Source organism: Panthera leo, chromosome A1 (genome assembly GCF_018350215.1).
Source record: "Panthera leo isolate Ple1 chromosome A1, P.leo_Ple1_pat1.1, whole genome shotgun sequence".
NCBI lineage: Eukaryota > Metazoa > Chordata > Mammalia > Carnivora > Felidae > Panthera > Panthera leo.
This window is the reverse complement of record NC_056679.1, coordinates 101541513-101561045: the sequence shown is the minus strand read 5'-3', so window position 1 is coordinate 101561045 and position 19533 is coordinate 101541513. Positions and strand designations below refer to the sequence as shown.

General features: G+C 42.1%; 1 protein-coding gene across 3 annotated transcripts in view; it reads left to right on the top strand.

Moving 5' to 3' along the window:
- Positions 1-230: 230 nt before the first annotated feature.
- Positions 231-19533, top strand: part of CEP120 (centrosomal protein 120) — a 74284-nt gene continuing 54981 nt past the window's right edge. For 2 of the 3 annotated variants that reach the window (XM_042933935.1, XM_042933942.1), the window contains exons 1-6: positions 231-341; positions 612-689; positions 4958-5114; positions 6715-6829; positions 9752-9893; positions 17027-17175. In XM_042933935.1, coding sequence (XP_042789869.1) covers positions 641-689; positions 4958-5114; positions 6715-6829; positions 9752-9893; positions 17027-17175 — 612 coding nt within the window. In that variant the 5' untranslated portion in view covers positions 231-341; positions 612-640. Of the gene's footprint in view, positions 357-611; positions 690-4957; positions 5115-6714; positions 6830-9751; positions 9894-17026; positions 17176-19533 lie in introns of all 3 variants that reach the window. The other variant, XM_042933936.1, reaches the window with a different exon arrangement.

The window sequence follows — 19533 nt, the reverse complement described above, 5'->3', positions numbered from 1 at the left end:
CACGCAGGGGCACTGCAGGCAGCGTTTGCTGCAGTAGTGCGCCTGCGCAGTCGGTCCCCGCCAACTCGCCCGCCTTCCCCCATCCGGCTAGCAGGGGGCGCTGTGAGGTGATGGCCTAGTCTTTCCCCAGGGCTCTGGAACATAGCATAAAAGGGCAGGAGGCGAAGCGGGCTGAGGGGCGTTCTATCCTCGACTGCCCTGGTCTCTATCACCCTTTGTCCTCCAGCTTTCGCCCTCCCTGCTCTGGGCCTGCGGGCCTGGTTGCTAGGCGGAAGCGGGGCGCGGCGGCTGCCGCTGCGGCTGCCCGGGCGTTTGAAAAGCGGCCACACAGGCGGCAAAAGGTCCTCCGGTGGCGGGTTCGCTTCTCCCTGCAGACAGTCCGGGGGGCCGAGCCGCCTTTGCCTTTCCGTGGAGTCGGGGCAGGGCTAGGGTCGGGCTGGCGGTCCGGGGTAGGGGAGCCGGGCGCGCTGCAGGCGGCGGCGGGCCCGGGCCGAGGAGCGGGGTCTCGGCGTCGGGGGCCGCGGGCGGGCGGTGGGAGCCCCGGAGGGAGCCCTCCTCCTGGTGGTCGCGGGCCTCCAGCATCTCACCCGGGTCCCTCTTCCCCCAAGCAGACCCCGCCTGTGGGCCGCCCACCGCGACCATGGTCTCCAAGTCCGACCAACTGCTCATCGTTGTATCCATCCTAGAAGGTGAGCGGCCAAGGGGCTTGCATTTGCACCTGCAGCCTCCTGACTTAACCGAGTGGCGTGCGACTGAGACTTTGTTAACCTTACGAACCCTGTCATCTTTCCTTTTGCAGTCCCGCAAGACTTGTTCAAAGTTGTACTTCCTGAGGCCTGTTAGGCGATTGATTTAGAAACCTCTCAAGGGAGCGTGAGAGCTATTAGGGATAGGTGATATTTAGCGTGAATAGCCGGAGCCCCAGAGAACGTAGGAAAAACGATTTCCATCAGAAGCAGCACGTCGATGACTTTTACTCGTGAGCTAAGGTGCCTGGAAAGCACGTTCTGTTCAGGGGCCTCCCGGTGATCCCATTTGTGAGAGCTTTGCTTTCGACTCGAATCCCTATTTCCTGCACTCTGAAGTGTTACCGGGGCCATTCCCTTTACTAAGTCTTGATAGGGGACTTAGGAGGAGTAGTTGTCAAGACGGTCTGTTACATACGTTCCTAGAAGTTTGGTGTGTTGAAGGAGTGACCTTTGTTTATTGCAGGCTCATGGAGTGTCAGGCACTGTGCTGGGAATGTAGGGGTAAAACATCCCGGGTCCTAAAACCTAAGTAAACAGTATAGCCTGGACAATGTGTATAGTTCATCAGGGTGTGGGAGAAGGAAAGACCAGCTCTGGGGAGAATTTCCCGGAGGAGGTGACATTTATTTGGGTCCTAAAGGATGAGTAGGAATGTGTCAGGGGAAAAGAGGAAGGGTGGGCTTTCCAGGCAAAGGGAAGAGGAAAGAACCCTTAAGGTGTGGAAAGGCCAGGCACATTCTGCCCTTGCTTAAATTCAGTGTGGTTGGAGAGAAGCTGCAGGCAAGTGGAGGGAGTAGGAATTGCTAGGTAAGTTGAAGCTGGGTTTTGAGGGGCACCTGGGTGGCTTGGTCGGTTAAGCGTCCAACTTCGGCTCAGGTCATGATCTCACGCTCTGTGAGTTCGAGCCCCGCGTTGGGCTCTGTGCTGACAGCTTAGAGCCTGGAGCCTGTTTCAGATTCTGTGTCTCCCTCTCTATCTGCCCCTCCCCTGTTCATGCTCTGTCTCTCTCTGTCTCAAAAATAAATAAACGTTAAAAAAAAAAAAAAAAAAAAAGATGGGTTTTGAATAATCTGATCATAGCAGCCCTCTTGAGTTGGGCCTGAGGAATGGCTGCCTTCTGCCCCCCTCCTCCACCATTGGAGGTATTTTGTGGAGGCCTGGTACTATTTGGGGGGTGGGTGGTATGAGGGAATGAGTGGTAATGGCTTTTGGCACAGAAAACTGACCAGAACCCCTAAATTGTTGGGGCAGCATTTTTAGCTGTTCTCTTACTGATTGTTTAAAGACAGAGGACTGAAATCCCCTTGTAATTGGTCAACAAAAGCTTCTGGACTTGGTACTTGCTCCCTGCTATGAGGAAACCCAAATAAAAGGCACGTTCTTTCCCTTCAAGGATGTAGGATTCTGTCTTCTTCAGAAGATCAAATTCACAGGCAGGACACAGTATGTTGGAGTGCAGTATAATATTAAAAATATGGGATGTGGGCTGTAAACATCGGTTTTGGGGGTGGGTGGGGATGATGGCTTAAGGGCTTTGAGTAGTTAGGTAATGATGGAGGGAAGTCCTTGCTGGCCGTTAGATCAACCCAGGCCAGGGGTGCCTGGGTAGCTCAGTCCATTAACTGCCTGCCTCTTGCTTTCTGCTCAGCTCATGATCTCTCATTTCATGAGTTCAAACCACGTCTCGGGCTCCGCGCTGACAGTGCGGAGCCTGCTTCGAATTCTCTCTCCCTCTACCTCTGCTTCTCTTCTCTCTCACGATAAATAAAAAAACATAAGAAAAACGGAAAATAAAAAACAAACCCCAGGCCAATGATGGAGTAATTTTGGTGGATGGAATGATGAAGAGGTCCCGCAAGATGACCAGGGTCAAGGGAGGTGAACGTTGAGGAATATTCTGGTCAAATAAGCTTGTGTAGCTGGAGTGAGCAGGCCTTGGAGGGTTTTGAAAGCCAAGGAGTTTAATGTTCTAAAAAATAGGGAGGCAGCCTATATTTCTAAGTAGGAGAGCATTATCTGCAAGTTTAGTATCGGTGTGCAGAGAAGAGAACCTCGATTCAGGGCTGTCGGTTAGGTGTTGCCCTAAACATACCTAAAACCGGACCATGGACCTCCGTGCAAACTGTCTCCTTTTGTGTTTGTGTTTGTGTTTCCATTCATCATAACCATGTTGCTGCCTCAAGCCCAGAACCTGGGGCTCTTCATCTTCCTGGTTCCATCCCCTTCTTCCAGATGGTCACCAAGCTTTGTTGCTAAAATCATGCGAGGTGCTTCATAGAAACTTTTAAATGAGGAAGTTTCCACTGTGAGTGCCCCTCTTTGAGCCCCTCATGATGTGCTTGGTCTCTGTTAGTAATCTTTTCAGTGGTCTGTTTCATAAATTTTTTTCCCCCCTTTCCAGAGAATGTCTATTGTTCACATTACCATCTAGGGGTAATCTTTCTGAAATGCGAATTTAATTGTTTTAAAAATCCTACAGTTTCCTAAAGGATAAGGTCTGTACTTTCTAGAACAGCATTCATGGCCCTTCACGGTATGCCTCTTGCCTGCCTTTTCAGCCTCTTCTCTCTTGCCATCTGTCCCTACGTCCCCATGTCTTCAGTTATTTTGAGCTACGTTCAGTTTCTTGACTACACTTCTAGAAATGCCCATTATTCAAAAGAAAATGATGAGGTTTCTACCGTGAGTCAAATTTGGGCTATGTGCCGGAATCCGTGGATGAAAAAGACAAGGTTTCTGTTCTCAAGGTATTGTCTTTGGAATGAGGGAGGTGCCCCTTCATTCCAGTACATATCCTCTGTTCTCAGGCTAAGTGGATGGTATGATTATGATGGTGTGACTGAGAATACAGGCTTTCTGACAGACATGAAATGCATTTGGGGAACCCCATGATCTTTTAGAGCAGCTCAAAATGATGTCCAGAGAGAGGCCCCTGTGAGTGCTAATTGGGAGACCTCTGCTAAGACACTTGTACTAAGACTCCCAAATGGGGAGTTTGAAACGAGAGCTTCAGGTTGAAAGTCAGAGGATTCCAATCAAGAATCTCTCTGACCCCTTTACTTCCTACTGAGAGGAGTGTAGCAGGGTGAGTAGCAGCTGGTATGTATTTATTCAATATCGGTCAAAATGTGTTGAGACACGTGTCTCAACACCATGCCCTGCGCCAGACCTACAAACAGGTTGACTGTGAGATTCTTCCCTAGTTTTTAGCTTCCTGTTGGCACTGTTTTCAGTTTGCTTCTTTCCACTAGACCCTCAATTCCTTGAGGCGATGTACTCTGTTTTACTCTTGTTTGTACCCCATCGTTTGACATAGAGAATACCTGACTCTGATAATGCCTTTAGTAAATGGTGAAAGAAGGGGGTCAGGCAGTACCAGGGAAAAGTGATAGGTAGACAGAATATTTTTAAAATGATTGACAACATTATCCTTGAGATTTGAATGAATGAATACGTGTGTCTGTTTTTCTTGGGCTGATTTGCTGAGTGTTCCTAACTGTGTTAACAGGAAAATTATGATGCATGTTGGTTGGCTTTTGCTTATTGGGTTATTTCCCAGCTCTCCAGAAGACTTGACTGTTCCATTTTAACTTCTGATACAGTAATATCTAAAATTAGTGGAATCACATTTTTCTTCTAAACGTCACTGAGATCGTTGCTGCTCAAAGCGTGAATCAAGGACAATAGCATTGACATCATGTGGGGGTTTGTTAGAAATGTGCCTCTCAGAGGGCACCTGGGTGGCTCAGTCAGTTGGGCTTCTGACTTCAGCTCAGGTCCTGCTCTCATGGTCTGTGAGTTCCAGCCCCAAATCGGGCTCTGTGCTGACAGCTTGGAGTCTGGAGCCTGCTTCCGGTTCTGTGTCTTCCTCTCTGCCCCTCCCCCACTCACACTGTCTCTCAAAAATGAATAAATGTTTAAAAAAAAAGCCTCTCAGCCTCGACTAGTGAACCATAATCTACATTTTAACAGAGTCCCCAGGTGATTCATGTGCACGTTAATATTTTGGAATCACTAATTTACAAATTGTAGCTTTCAGTTTGATTCTTTCTTATGAATCATGAATTTGTACGTGAGAGTACACATTAGTAGGTAGTTAGTGGACTATATAAGTCAACAACTCCTAATGTGTATTTTTAAAACGTGCTAAAAGATCATAGTTGATTTTTGTACAGTTCTGATTAACCTGTATAGTCTTTGTTTTCCAGGTCGTCATTTCCCCAAGCGTCCAAAACATATGCTTATAGTAGAAGCAAAGTTTGACGGAGAACAGTTGGCTACTGACCCTGTGAACCACACCGACCAGCCAGAATTTGCTACCGAGTTAGCCTGGGAGATCGACAGGAAAGCACTCCACCAGCACAGGTGACTGTTGTTTTCCATTTGTTTTGCTCTAGTTTTTAGGCTGCTAGGGATGAATAAATCTCTATCTTTCTAGATTATACATTATTTCTCATGTGCTAGGAAGTTTTCAAAGTACTTTGCAATAGTAATTCATTTGAACATCAAGACAATCCTATGAAGTGGGTGTTAGGATTTCCCCCAATTACAGATGAAAAAACTGAGGCCTAAGAAGGGTAAGTAACCTGTTACAAGGCAGTCAGCTGGATAATGGTAGAGCCCAGCCATTTGAGTTCTAGAGCCTAAGTTTTTAACCATTACGTGTAGCTTTTTTTTTTCCTGATGTCTGAGAGGATACTCTAGAAGTGCTGTAATGATAGTTACCCAATATTAAACATGGGTTGGAATTCACTGTAATTTCTATTACTTCCTTTATCATAACTTTATCTGGCTTGCTAAGGATATGTAGAGATATGCGTATAGTAATTACGTAAGGGTCTCTAATAAATTTTATACTTAATTTGAGCCCTTTAAACACTTCATATCAGTACATAAAACAGGCTTAAAGCTCCAGCCTCTTATTTATTTCATGAACTCAGATGACTCGAAACAGGCAAGAGCGTGGCTACTTCTATTTTAAAAAGGACTGGAAAAACATATTTCTTTTCTGGAAAGCACAGAATTACTTCATTCATTGGTCTGTCTTAGGACTAAAGCAAATAAAATTACGAAGTTAAAAAGTGAATGTAAGGAGAAATTTATTTTCTTATGTGGCCAGATCGGTCCATGGATTTGTTTGGGGGATTTGCAAGGGCATTAAATTCTTAGAAGATCAAAATTTTGTGTTCAGTGACTTCTGGAATATCTGCACAGAGTCCTGATAGGAGGTATTAGTGCCCGTGGTGTTCACAGTTGTGTTAATACCAAGTGGTACCACTCTGCGTGTTGGAGGCTGAGAAAAGAACACAGATAAATTGCATGTATATAAATAAAGACTGTATGCCAAGTGCAAGTTTTATAGTCATTCCATTAGGTAACAGTGATGGTCGAATCTAATGAGCTTATGTATGAGCCAGTATAGAGGTTTCAGACTCTCAAGAACCCCTGCTATACCAGCCAAGGTCATGCTTACAGAACATTGTTGTGTATTACAATGAATTATTACTTTCAATAGTCTGTGGTTTTATGGTATTTAATTCTGAAGTTGATTTCATTATTTTAGTGACAAAAAGAGCTTTAAGCACGTATGTGTGTTGGTAGTTTTATGTGTGTATGACAGTGTAAGGATAATTTAAAATCAATCTTGAAGATTCATGTTCAATTTTAATTTATTAACTTTTAAAGAGTTCTGTATGGTAGAGAAGCTTTAAAAGCACTGACCTACAGCATAGCTCCTCAGATGAGAGAGACCAAGATTTTTGACGTGGTTGTAGTATTACTTGGTGTAAAGATAAATAGGCATGATGAATAGTTCATGTCAGTTGAAGTTTTGCAGAAAATACAGATTATCCGAAAGAATTATAGTTGTCTTGCTAGTAGCAGGCAGCTTTTCAAAACTAGCAGAACATCAGCTCAATATTAAGCAGAAGCTAGTTCGTCTATAACATAAACTGTTACGTTACAGGCTGCAACGCACGCCTATCAAACTGCAGTGTTTTGCCTTGGATCCCGTATCTTCAGCCAAGGAAACTATAGGCTACATTGTGCTAGACTTGAGGACTGCTCAAGAAACAAAGCAGGTATTGCCCTTTTGATGTGTTCTTACCGGTGACGTTAGGTGCGGATTTTTCGTAGATAACCCATTGATGGAAAGAACCTGTGGTACCGGACCTGAAAGGGCGAGGGTCTGAGCCGGTGTGGCGATTCTGAGGTTTCACTTGAGGAATTTGATTTAGAAAGTGCCACTATTTTGGTCATTTCTTTGACCTAGAACGACTTTCTCAAAGAAAATTCTCTCTGAGCTCAGACGTTCGGCCGCATTGCTGTGACCTGGAGCTCAGCACGTTCAGCTGCCAAGCTTTGCTTTCAGAGGTAGTGCTTTTGCCGCGTGCCCTGTTCTGGTGAACGGCACCCCTCTTCCAGGTACGCAGGCCAGACGGCCTCCATTTCCGGCCTCCGTAGCCATCCTTTTCCAGTTGGTTTCAGGCCTGCGGCGACCCCTTCCTGATCCAGCTCCTGTTGTACATTTTCGCCGTTGCGATCCCAGCCTAAGGCACCGTCCTTTCTTAACCTTGGCTGTGCTAGTAGCCTCCTGATTCCTTCCCCTGCTTCCCATTCCTTCCGTGTGTAGCAGTCAGAACACGTGAGCTCAGTGAAATACACTTATGGGACATAAACAGCAGCCTTGCCAGGAGTACACACATAAAGAAGGAAAAATAATTCAGGGTCTCGATTCCTATGTCAGTGCTTTTTGTTACTGAAAATGTTTCTTTTCTCTTTTAAAATATCTACCAATCTTTTTTTTTTTTTCTTAAAGTTTATATATTTATATTGAGAGAGAGAGTGTGAGGGAGAGAGAGAATCCCAGCAGTCTCCGTGCTCATCACCAGACCTGAAATCAACAGACGCCTAACCAGCTGAGTCACCCACGCACGCCTTTTCTCACCTTTTTTATGTTACTGACTTTGGAAATACTTTGAATGGTTCTTAATAACTTTGTTTTGTCACTTAAAACAAAAACAAACAAATAAACTTACTTTTGAAGTCTTTGATTCTTGATTTGAATCCTAAACTAGGATTCCCTGAAGGAAAATTGATCTCTTAGCAACATGTTCGCTACTGATAGCCACGGTATTTACAAAGGAGCCAGTTAGCTTAGCCCACATTTGGAATCCTTCAAAAGAAATGGGAATTTAAAAAATTCTCTAAAAGGGAATCTGTTTCTCCTCCCTCCTTGGGTACTCCTCACCTCTCTGTCCCTAGGTTCTGAAGAGGTTTTCTTTCTGAAGTCTTAGCCCCTCAACCAGGAGCCACGATCATGCCCCTGATGTATGTCTTACCTAGCTGTGCTACAACCTGCACAGGATCCTTTTGCGGTTGCTTTGGTTACACAGAAGGTAATCCTTTTAGGAGGAGGATAGCTGTAAATGCACGTGGCATTCCTTTCTGCCCCTGTCCCACCTGCCCTATCTGGTCCTATAGGACACTTTTGTCATTACATTCGCTTCTTATCATTAACAGTTCAGGGGAAATGTTTCAGAATTAAGAGTTTTAAGAAAGCCAGATGTTGTCTTAATCACTCCTGTTTGTTAGCAGAACTATCTGAAGTTGGTGCATAGAATATTTGAAGTTCAGAATAAATTGATTATCTGTAAATGAAAAGAAACACAAAAAAATAAGCTTTGTTTTTCCAAGTTCTAAAACAGAAAAACATAGCATAAATTCCCTGAGTAGCTAAAACTCTTTTTCAGGCTTAGACTTAAAATTGTAATATATCCATCATAAAAAAAATACACAACAGATTATGAGTTTTTCTTTTAAAAACCTTGGGTGTGGATTTAAAAAAACAAACAAACAAAAAAACCCAAAAAATGATGGCTTAGGCTTATTTTACTTACCAGAAGCTTTTGGTTTTGATATTCTTAAAGACCAGTTTCTTTAAAAAAATTTTTTTTTAACATTTATTTATTATTGAGAGACAGAGAGACACAGAGCGTGAGCAGGGGAGGGGTAGAGAGAGGGGGAGACATAGAATCTGAAGCAGGCTCCAGGCTCTGAGCTGTCAGCACAGAGCCCGATGCAGGGTTCGAACTCACAAACTGCGAGATCATGACCTGAGCCCAAGTTGGTCGCTTAACCAACTGAGCCACCCAGGCGCCCCTATAAAGATCAATTTCTATGTCTTTATAAAATAGTGGTTAGAGAAAGAACGCTGTTTGCATGAATTGAAATGGTGTCCCTGCATTAATGCAACATGCAGTTCTGAGCCATGAGATTGTGCAGGCTGGTTTGAGTATTAGAATTTCTCATTGCTGTGGCCAGGATATTGAGGTAATTTATGATACTTCATCCTGTGAGAAAGCCTTTATATTTCAGCCAAGTATGTGGTTCATAACCCAGAGCTCTACCTTAGGTCTTTCCTTCAGTATTTTGTTAGTGTCTTTTTGTTAACAGTAGCTTTCTGCACATTTGGTATATGTAGGACAAAGCAGAAATGTGGCAGGCAGCAAAGGTATATACCAGAAAAAGTGACAAATTAAGGGTTAGGGAAAGGGAAAATTGGTAGTCTAAACTTTTTATTTCATTTTATGTTTTTAATATTTATTTTTGAGAGAGAGAGAGTGCCCCTGGGGGAGAGGCAGAGAGAGAGGGAGACCCAGAATCTGAAGCAGGCTCCAGGCTCTGAGCTGTCAGCACAGAGCCCGACATGGGACACAAACTCATGAATGGTGAGATCATGACCTGAGCCGAAGTCAGACGCTTAACCAACTGAGCCACCTAGGTCCCCCTAAACTTCTTATTTTTTTTTTAAGAGGAAATACAGTTAGCTTCCTAAGCAGGATTAGATTCTTTTGAGGAAAATGTGAAAAATACTTTAAAAGAGGAGAAAGTGCTAAGGAACTACAGGAAATATATTTGGAAGCTTATAGGACATTTCCCACTATTGTTTGTTTCCTATTAATTATTAAGGTGTTTTTGTTTTGTTGTTACTTACTCTCCAGGCACCAAAATGGTACCAGCTGTTGAGTAATAAATACACCAAGTTCAAGTCGGAGATACAGATAAGCATTGGTTTGGAAACAGACACCAAGGCACCAGTGGATAGTTTTAAAGCAAAAGGAGCCCCCCCTCGAGATGGAAAAGGTTTGTGCGTCGTTTCTAAGGACGTCGTCTGAAAAGTTGCTTCTGTGGACTAGAGCTTCAGGAGCGGTGGGTGGTGTGATAGGAAAATACATGCAGGAGTGTAAACACATTTTACTCTGGTGCCTCCGACAGATGTTGTCGTATTGTTAAATGTGCAGCACTGCTCTAACTCTTCCTAGAGAAGAGCTAGAAATAGACAAGATTTTCCTTTCTTTATTTGGTATATGACAAAGCACAATTGTGTATTCTTGAAGATGGCTATTTAGGAAAATTTTCTTCCTAGGATGAGCACGAGAAAGCCAAACAGTTACGCTGTTCTCTCTTCACTTACCTGTTAACCACACCTTCATATTTCTCTTTCCTTGTTTTTTTCTTTTTTCTTTTTTTCTTTTTTTCTTTTTTTTGTTATTAATAAACTTTATTTTAGAGAAGTTTTAGGTTCCCAGCAAAACTGAGTGCCAAGGTCAGAGTGTTGCTGTGGACCTCGGTCTCCTCAGCCACGCAGCCGCCCCACTATCCACCTCCCCGGCCAGAGGGGCCACATGTTAAAATTGATGAGCCTACATGAGCCAATCACTTATCACCCGGACTCCACAGTTTACATTAGCATTTATTTTTGGCGTTTTATGTTCTGTAAGTTTTGACAAACGAGTAATCACCTACGTCTATGACTGTAGTTTCCCACAGAACAGTGTCACTGCCCTGAAACCCGTCTGTGCCGTTTCTCCCTCCTTTCTGCCTAACTGACAAACACTTGTTTTTTTTTTTCACCGAAGTATGGTTGATGTAAAATGTCCTAATGGTTTCAAGCGTACGACATAGTGATTTGACCAGTCTGTTCGTGATGTTGCGCTCAGCACAAGTGTAGAGACCCCGTGTCATCGTGCGGCTGTCATAGTAACATCGCTGTGTTCCTGTGATGTGACTTGCATCCTTGTGACTTACTCCTTCCGTAACCGGAAGCCTGTACCTCCCATTCCCCTTCATTCGTTGTGGCCACCGCCCCCCTTCCCTCTGGCAGCCACCAGTTTGTTCCTTGTGTATTTATAGGTCTGATTCTGCTGGGAATAGACTTTGCATCATTTGCAGACAAAGACCATATCATGTCTTTATTCCCACTCGGCATGCCTTTGTTTCCTTTGCTTATCTTCCTGCGTTTGTTAGGACGTGTAGTCCGGCACCACGAAGCTGTGATGAAAGGGGATCTCCTTGCCTTGTTTCTGGAGGATTTTTATGGATGTTCTTTATCAAGTCGAGGAAGTTACTCTCTAGTTGTCTACTGAGGGTGTTTCATCATTACCGAGTGTGGGATTTTGTCAGATGCTTTTTCTGCATATTTGATACCATCATGTGGTTGTTCTTTAGTTTGTGATGTGATGGATTATATTAGCAGATTTTTGAATGTTGAACTAGTCTTGTGTACCTGCAAAAAATCGCATTTGGTTGTGGTGTATGGTTCTTTTTATACGTTGTTGGATTCACGTGGCCAATAGGTTGTTGAGAATCTGTGCATGTATGTTAATGAGAGCTAGTGGTCTCTTGTGTTCTTGTTGGGTAATGTCTGGGTCTGGTTTTGACATCAGGGTTTTAAATGCTGGCATCATAGAATGAGTTAGGGATTATTTCTTCTGCTTCCGTTGTCTGAAAAAGATGGTGGAGAATTGGTCTTTCTTCCTTGAATGTTGGGTAGAATTTACCAGTGAAGTCATCAGGGTCTGGTACTTTCTGTTGTGTAAAGTTGTTATTGATTCAACTTCACAAAATGATATAGGCCTGTCTGGATTGTGTGTTTCTTCCTGTGTGACTTTTGTCAGACTGTGTCTTTCAAGGGAGTTGGCCCATTTCTTCTTACAGGCAATCGAATCTGTGGATAAAAAGTCGTTCGTGTAACATTCCTTCAGTATCCTTTTAATGTCTATGGACTGTACAGTGATTCTCCTTTTATTTCGGATATTAGGAATTTGTATTTTCTCTCTTTTTCTCTTAGTAACTTGGCTAAATGCTTACTGATTTTATTGATGTTTTCAGAGAGCCAGCTTTCGGTGTTTATTAGGTCTCTTTCTCTGCTGACTGAATTTGATCTGCAGAAATGTGCTGCTCTTATTTTACTTTCCTGAAAGAGAAGCTTAGATTGTTTTGTTTTTTTGTTTTGCTTTTTAGTGTGCCTTGTACTGTTTTGTTGAAAAGTGGACGTGATACCCTGGGTAAGAAGAAGACAGGTCTTAGGTAATTTAGAGGTGAAGGAGAGGGAGGGGTTTTGTAGTCCTGTGATGAAGTCTCAGTGTTTGGTGAGCCTGCCCCCCCCCTGTACTGTTGGGGTTCATCTGGTATTAGATTTAGGTTCTAGATCTTTGGCAGGAGGATCAGAGAAGTGATGCTTTTGTTCTTTTTCAGTGCATCCTATCAGCACACAACTTTGATTTGTTCCATTACTGGTGATGTCCATTTTGGTTATGATTCAGGTAGCGTATGCCTGTTACTTTTTCTTTCCTTCACTTATAATTAATATTTTGTGAGACATTATCAAGTGTGGACTTAGAGTTCTTTTTGCTTAATGGGTTACAATATTTATCATCATTTGTCCCTGATTTGTGCAGCGAGAGCCCCTTCAAACTTCTGTTTCCGTTAGCTTGTCTCCATAATTCTTACCGCTTTGGTTAAATTTATTCCTAGGTATCTTCTGGTTTTTGGTGCAGTTGTAAATGGGATCGATTCCTTGACTTCTCTTTCTGCTCCTTCACTATTGGTGTATAGAAAACAGATTTCTGTGCATTGATTTTGGATCCTGCGACTTAGCTGAACCGGTGTATCACTTCTAGCAATTTTTTGGTGGAGTCCTATGGGTTTTCTATATAGAGTATCATGTCGTCTGCAAATTGTGAAAGTTTGACTTCTTCCTTGCCGATTTGGATGCCTTTTATTTATTTACTGATTTTGAGAGAGAGTGAGTTGGGGGGTGGAATCCCAAGCAGGCTCCACACTGACAGTGTGGGGCTCAAATCCGTGAACTATGAGATCGTGACCTGAGTGAAATCAAGAATTGGACACTTAACTGACTGAGCCACCCAGGCACCCCTGGAGGCCTTTTAATTCTTTTTGTTGCCTGATTGCTGGGGGTAAGACTTGGACTACTATGTTAAGAGAGTGGACATCCTGGTCTTGTTCCTGACCATAGAGGAAAAGCTCTGTTTTTCCCCAATGAGGGTGATGTTCGCTGTGGGTTTTTCATAGATGGTCTTTATTAAGTTGAGGTATGTTCCGTCTGTCCCTACTTTGTTGAGGGTTTTTATCAAGAATAGATTCTGTATTTTGTCACGTGCTTTTTCTGCATCTATTGAGAGGATCATGTGGTCCTTATCTTTTCCTTTGTTAATGTGGTGCATCACATTGATTGACTTGCAAATATTTAGCCACCCTTGCCGCCCGTATTCCACTTGATACGGGTGAATAATTCTTTTAATGTACTGGTTGGATTTGATTTGCTAGTATCTTGAGAATTTTTGCATCTATGTTCATGAGGGATATTGGCCTGTAATTCTCCTTTTTAGTGGGGTCTTTGTCTGGTTTTGGAATCAAGGTAAGTTTAGCAGCTTTCCTTCCATTTGCATTTTTTCAGAGCAGTTTGAGAAGAATAGCTATTAGCTCTTCTTTAAATGGCTGGGAGAATTCCCCTGGGAAGCCATCTGGCCCTGTACTTTAGTTCTTTGGGAGATTTTTGATTGCTGATTCAGTTTCTTTGCTTGTTATTGGTCTGTTTAAGTTATCTGTTTCTTCCTGTTTCAGTGTTGGTGGTTTGTATGTTTCTAGGGATTTATCCATTTCTTCCAGGTTGCCCAACTTGTTAGCATATAATTTTTCATAAAATTCTCTTATGGTTGGTATTTCTGCGGTGTTGGTTGTGATCTCTTTCATTTGCGATTTTATTTGGGTCCTATCTCTTTTCTTTTTGATAAGTCTGTCTAGGAGCTTATCATTTTTATTAATTCTTTCAGAGAACCAGCTCCTAGTTTCATTGATCTGTTCTATGGTTTCTATATCATTTACTTCTGCTCTAATCTGTATTATTTCCATTCTTCTGCTAGCTTTAGGCTTTATTTGCTGGTCCTTTTTCTAGCTCCTTTAGGTGTAAGGTTAGGCTGTGTAGTTGAGACCTTTCTTGCCTTTTAAATAGGCTTGTATTGCAATATGTTTCCCTCATAGGACCACTTTTGGCGCATCTCAAAAGTTTTGGGTTGTTGTGTTTTCATTTTCTTCTATGTATTAATTTCTTCTTTAATTTCCTGGTTAACCCATTCATTCTTTAGTAGGATGTCCTTTAATCCTCATGTATTTGTGGTCTGTCTAAATTTTTTCTTGTGGCTGACTTCGTTTCATAGTGTTGTGGTATAAAAATACGCATGGTATGACCTCAGTCTTTTTATACTTCTGGAGGCCTGATTTGTGACCCAGTATGTGATCTATTCTGGAGAATGTTCCATGTGCACTCGACAGGAATGTGTATTCTGCTACTTTAGGATAAAATGTTCTGAATATATCTTAAGTCTGTCCTGTCCAGTGTGTCATTCAAACACATTGTTTTCTTGTTGATTTTTCTCCTTAGATGATCCGCCCATTGCTGTAAGTGGGTGTTAGAATCCCCTACTATTATTGTATTGTTATCAATGAGTTTCTTTATGCTTGTGATGAACTGATTTATAGATTTGGATGCTTCCATATCAGGAACATAAATATTTACAATTGTTAGGTCTTCTTGGGATAGCCCCCTTAATTATGATATAATGCCCTTCATCTCTTATTACAGTCTTTGGTTTAAAATCTAGTTTGTCTGATAGAAGTATGGCTACTCCGGGCTTGCTTTTGACATCCATTAGCGTGAGAAATGGTTCTCCATCCCCTCAATTTCAATCTGCAAGTGTCTTTAGGTCTAAAATGAGTCTACAGGCAGCATATAGATGAGTCTTGGTTTTTTTTTTTTTGTTTGTTTATGCATTCTGATACTCTCTATCTTTTGATTGGAGCATTTAGTCCATATACATTCAGAGTGATTATTGACAGATAGCCTATGTCCGTAATTCTTTGAGCTTTTTCTTGGTTTCTGGCATAAAAAGATGATCCAGGCTTATCTTGTTCTTTACCTATCTTAGCCCTGGGTTCTGCTGTTTCTTTAAGGAGCCTGCTTCCTTTTAGTAAAGAAAGATGTTGAAGAGTCAAGTTCCAAGTGCAAGATATGCCAGTTGCTATTGGGGTGTTCCAGTGGAAAAAGGGAATCGGTGCATGTGTGTATACATACACACACATATATACATAAACATGTATATGTATTTGTATATGTATATATGTGTGTGTATATATATGTATATATATACACCCCATGTGTATATATATATATATATATATATATATATATATGTATGTATATATGTATATACATATATATATACACATATATATGTATATGTGTGTGTATATATATGTATATATATGTATATATAACACACACATAGACACCTTTATGGCTCTGTTTGTTTACACATTTAGTGAACAGCATACATTCACATTGACACCTTCATTCCATCCAGTCTTATATAAGAGTTTTCCTAGTTGTTCTTCCTTTCCATACCTGTAACTCCCTGACAATGGGAGACCTGCCATAGTTGTTCTGCTGACTTCTAAGCTCTGCTGACCTTAATATTTCATGGCTATCGTTATTAAAGTGATTGTCAGATACTGTACTAAATGCATTGCTTTGATTTAATCTTCTAAACGACATAAAAGCTTTGCAGAAATAAAAATGGAAGCTAAAAGAGATCATATAGTTACAACATACAACTAGCAAATGGCAGAACTGGGATTGGAACCTTGGTCTGTGTTACTGGAGTGTCTCTGCTCTAAACCATGATGCTATTTTTATTTACTTATTTATTTTTGAGAGAGAGAGAGAGAGAGAGTATGTGTGTGTGTACATACCTGCTCAAGTGAGGAAGAGCCAGAGAGAGAGGGAGACAGAGAATCCTAAGGTGTCTCTCCATGCTGTCAGCACAGAGCCCACTGCGGGGCTCAAACTCATCAACCACGAGATCATGACCTGAGCTGAAATCAAGAGTCATACCCTCAATTCCCTGAGCCACTCACGTGCCCCTCTTATATTTTTTTAAAGTTTTATTTATGTATGTATGTATGTATTTATTTTGAGAGAGAGAGAGAGATGAGGCGAGAAGAGAGTGTGAGTGGAAGAGGGGCAGAGGCATGGGTAGAGAGAGAGAATCTCAAGCAGGCTCTGGGGCAGAGCCCATCGCAAGGTTTGATTTCACAACTGCGAGATCATGACCTGAGCTGAAAGGAAGAGTCAGACACTCAGGATTAACCCTGCATATTACCCCTCCCTCCATCCCCCATCAGAGTCCGAGCTGTCTTTTAGCTAAAGAGTTTTGTTTGAGACTCATTTTCAAGCCAGAGGTGCAATTTGCACCTCAGCCTGGAAAATTGGAATCCGGAGAGGATTACTTACTGATAGGGTATGTATATATATGAGGTGTGAATTCTGCCACTTCTCTTCTCCTAATTGGTTCATAGTTTCCTCTTAGGAAACTATCTCACTGTTTAGCGTGGCATCCAGTAAGCCTCTGCTTAGCCCTCCAGCCCCGTGACATGTGCCTTCCATGTCGGTCATCACCCTGTGATCAGCACCACGCCTACCTCACTTCTCTAACCATAGGCTTTCGCTTCCTTCCCAGTCTCTGCAGTGCGGTTCCTTCTGCCTAGAACACTCTTTTCTACTCCCTTATCCTGTGTATGTTCACCTTTCTCTTCTTAGCCACATGGAGTTTATTTTTCAGTTCCCAGTTGAGATTCACTGCCTTCAGGAAACCTATAATGTCTTTTCTTTGTGGTTTATTTATTTTAAAAATATTACCGTATTCCAAAATAAGGCTTTTATGTGCAGAAAGAAAACGGTGCTTAAGTAAGGTTTTTTTTTGAGGGTGTTAAAAACAAGAAAATCCAAGGAAACCTTATTGAGATACTATATCCATGAAAACTGCAAGCAAGATACAAAGCGTACCCAGCTTTCAAAACCTTCACAGTAGTTTATGGCACACTGTGACATAGTTTAATTGTGTTTTTTCCCCGTAAAGTACCTGCCAGCTTGTCTGGCCTCAACCCCAAGGACATTGTGGCAGTGCTGAATGAGGAGGGAGGCTACCATCAGATCGGACCAGCCGAGCATTGCACAGACTCCTTCATTATGTCAGTGACCATAGCATTTGCCACCCAACTGGAGCAGGTAAGACTTTCCTTCTGATTAGTGACTCACAAAGAGTGGAAAACATTGACTTTTTAAAAACTTGCCTTTTGGGTATTAAAAAGATGTGCAAGTGGACTGTTTTTTTTACTTTAAAAAAATGTAGAAACATGTTTCCATTCATACCAGAAAATATTTCTGCTTTAAGAATAAATTGGTATGATGTTAGTAGTAAGAGAATGAATTAAATCTCTGGACATTTAGAAGAAAGCCCATCAGTAAACACTGTTTCCCGTTGTACCATGTGGCATTGTAAAGACTGGTCTGAAAGGATTTTTCTTTCTAAGGATTGAAATATTTATTTTTTGGAGAAATGTTCAATGTTGGGAACACTTGGTCCCAGTCATACTTTATTGGGTATCATGTCTGGAATTAGATTTTACCTTATTTACAAACTGGCAAATTAGCCAGTTAGAATTTCTTGGACGTTGCCGGATGACAGGAGGTTCCTGGGTCAGAGACAAAGGACTGTATTACTCTCGGCACAGCAGACATCAGCATCTGCATATTGCCTGCAGTCTTCGTTACCCTAGGTCCCAAGGGGTGACATCGAGGGGCCCGGGTTGCTGCTGTACAGAGTGGGTTTCCATCACAGCTGAGGAACACAGAACACTTTGATTGTAAGTCTCCTGGTCTCCCCAGGAAGACACTTGACCTAATCCTTCTAGGTTACCAGCTGTATAAGCAACACAGGGAAGTGGCCTGTGTGAGGGTGGTCAGTGCCCCAGCAGGAAGTGCAGGGACTCAAGACCCACGTCAGCATTGCCTTTTCCCAAAATGGCTTAGCACAACATGAGCTGGTACTTCATTGTCCTTCTCAGGATCTAGCCCAGTTTTCTTGACATTATGTTGGTCGATAGCAGCTGAAGTAAATTAATCTTTTCAAAAATAGAGAATATGGCTCATGACTTAACTTTTTACCATACTAATAGCTTTCTTAGAATTGCAAAGTTCCCACATAGTCTGCATTTACAAGTGAAATATGAGTTAGTGACCACAGATTTATATGACTTGCGAGACTGTCAGGTAAAGATTTTTCTCAGGGAGTATGTATAATTTTGTCGCACTAAATTCGTGTTTTTGCCTTTCTATATCACTTTCTCTATTTTTCTTCTCTTCATAAAGCCCTGCCTATGGATTGCTCCAAATATGCCATTCTGGTTAGAGGGAAGGTTAGTTACTCAGTTTAGTTTTTTAAAAAAACCCTCAAAACCAGAATAATTGCCTGTTGGCTCTCGCTGCTAAAAATTAAGCCAAAATGGGTTCCTCAGAAACAGTAAACAGAATTACCATGGAGCCCAGCAGTTCCACTGCTAGGTGTGTATCAAAAAGAATTGAGAACAGGTGTTCAAACAAAAACGTGTACAGGAATGTTCATAGCAGTATTCACAGTATCTAAAAGGTGGAAACAACCCACATGTCCATTAGCAGATGAGTGGATAAACCAAGTATTTGTGTGTATAATGGGATATTACTCAACTCTAAAGGGCTGGGGCACTGACATGTACTGCATCGTGGGTGAACATCGAAAACCTGCCAAGTGAAAGAAGCCAGACACGCAAGGTCACATAATGTGTGATGGCATTTATGTGAAATATCTAGAATAGGTGACTCTATAGAGCCAGAAGGCACATTTGTGGTTTCCTGAGGCTGCAGGAAGGGGGGAATGGGGAGTGAGTGCGTAACAGTTACGGTATTTGTCTTGGGGATGGTGACAGCCTCACGGAGCTAGATGTGGTGACCCTAGATGTGGGCGCATAAACGACATTGTGAATGTACTCTGTTACTGAGGTGTGCGTGTTCTCGTGGTTACGGTGTTAGATTTTCTGTTGTGTATTTTACAATAATTAAAAAACAAAAAACTAAGTCCAGTCGTGTATTCATCTTTTGATACTGTTGAATATTTATTGTTTGCTTTTTTCATTTTTTGAAGACAAACCTTTTTTTTTTTTTTTTTTTTTGGTACCTGTCTTAATTTTTGTTGAGAGAGTGCATGAGCAGGGCAGGGGCGGCGAGGGGAGAGAGAATCCCAAGTGGCTCTGTGCTGTCAGTGCAGAGCCTGATGTGAGGCTCAATCCCATAAGCCATGAGATCATGACCTGAGAAGAAATCAAGAATTGGATTGAGCCACCCCACGTGCCCCAAGCCAAGCATTTTATAAATTAGCCATTTATTTTTTTCTCTTTGAGGCAGTGAAAGGTTGTGTGAGAAAGCATTTGGCAACAAACAAACCAACGAAAAATACCTTTTCAGATGCACATCAGTGACTTAGAACCCAATGCTATCAAGTGGTAGAATGGAGGAGTTAGTTTGGGGCAGCCACCAGGCGGTGATAATCGT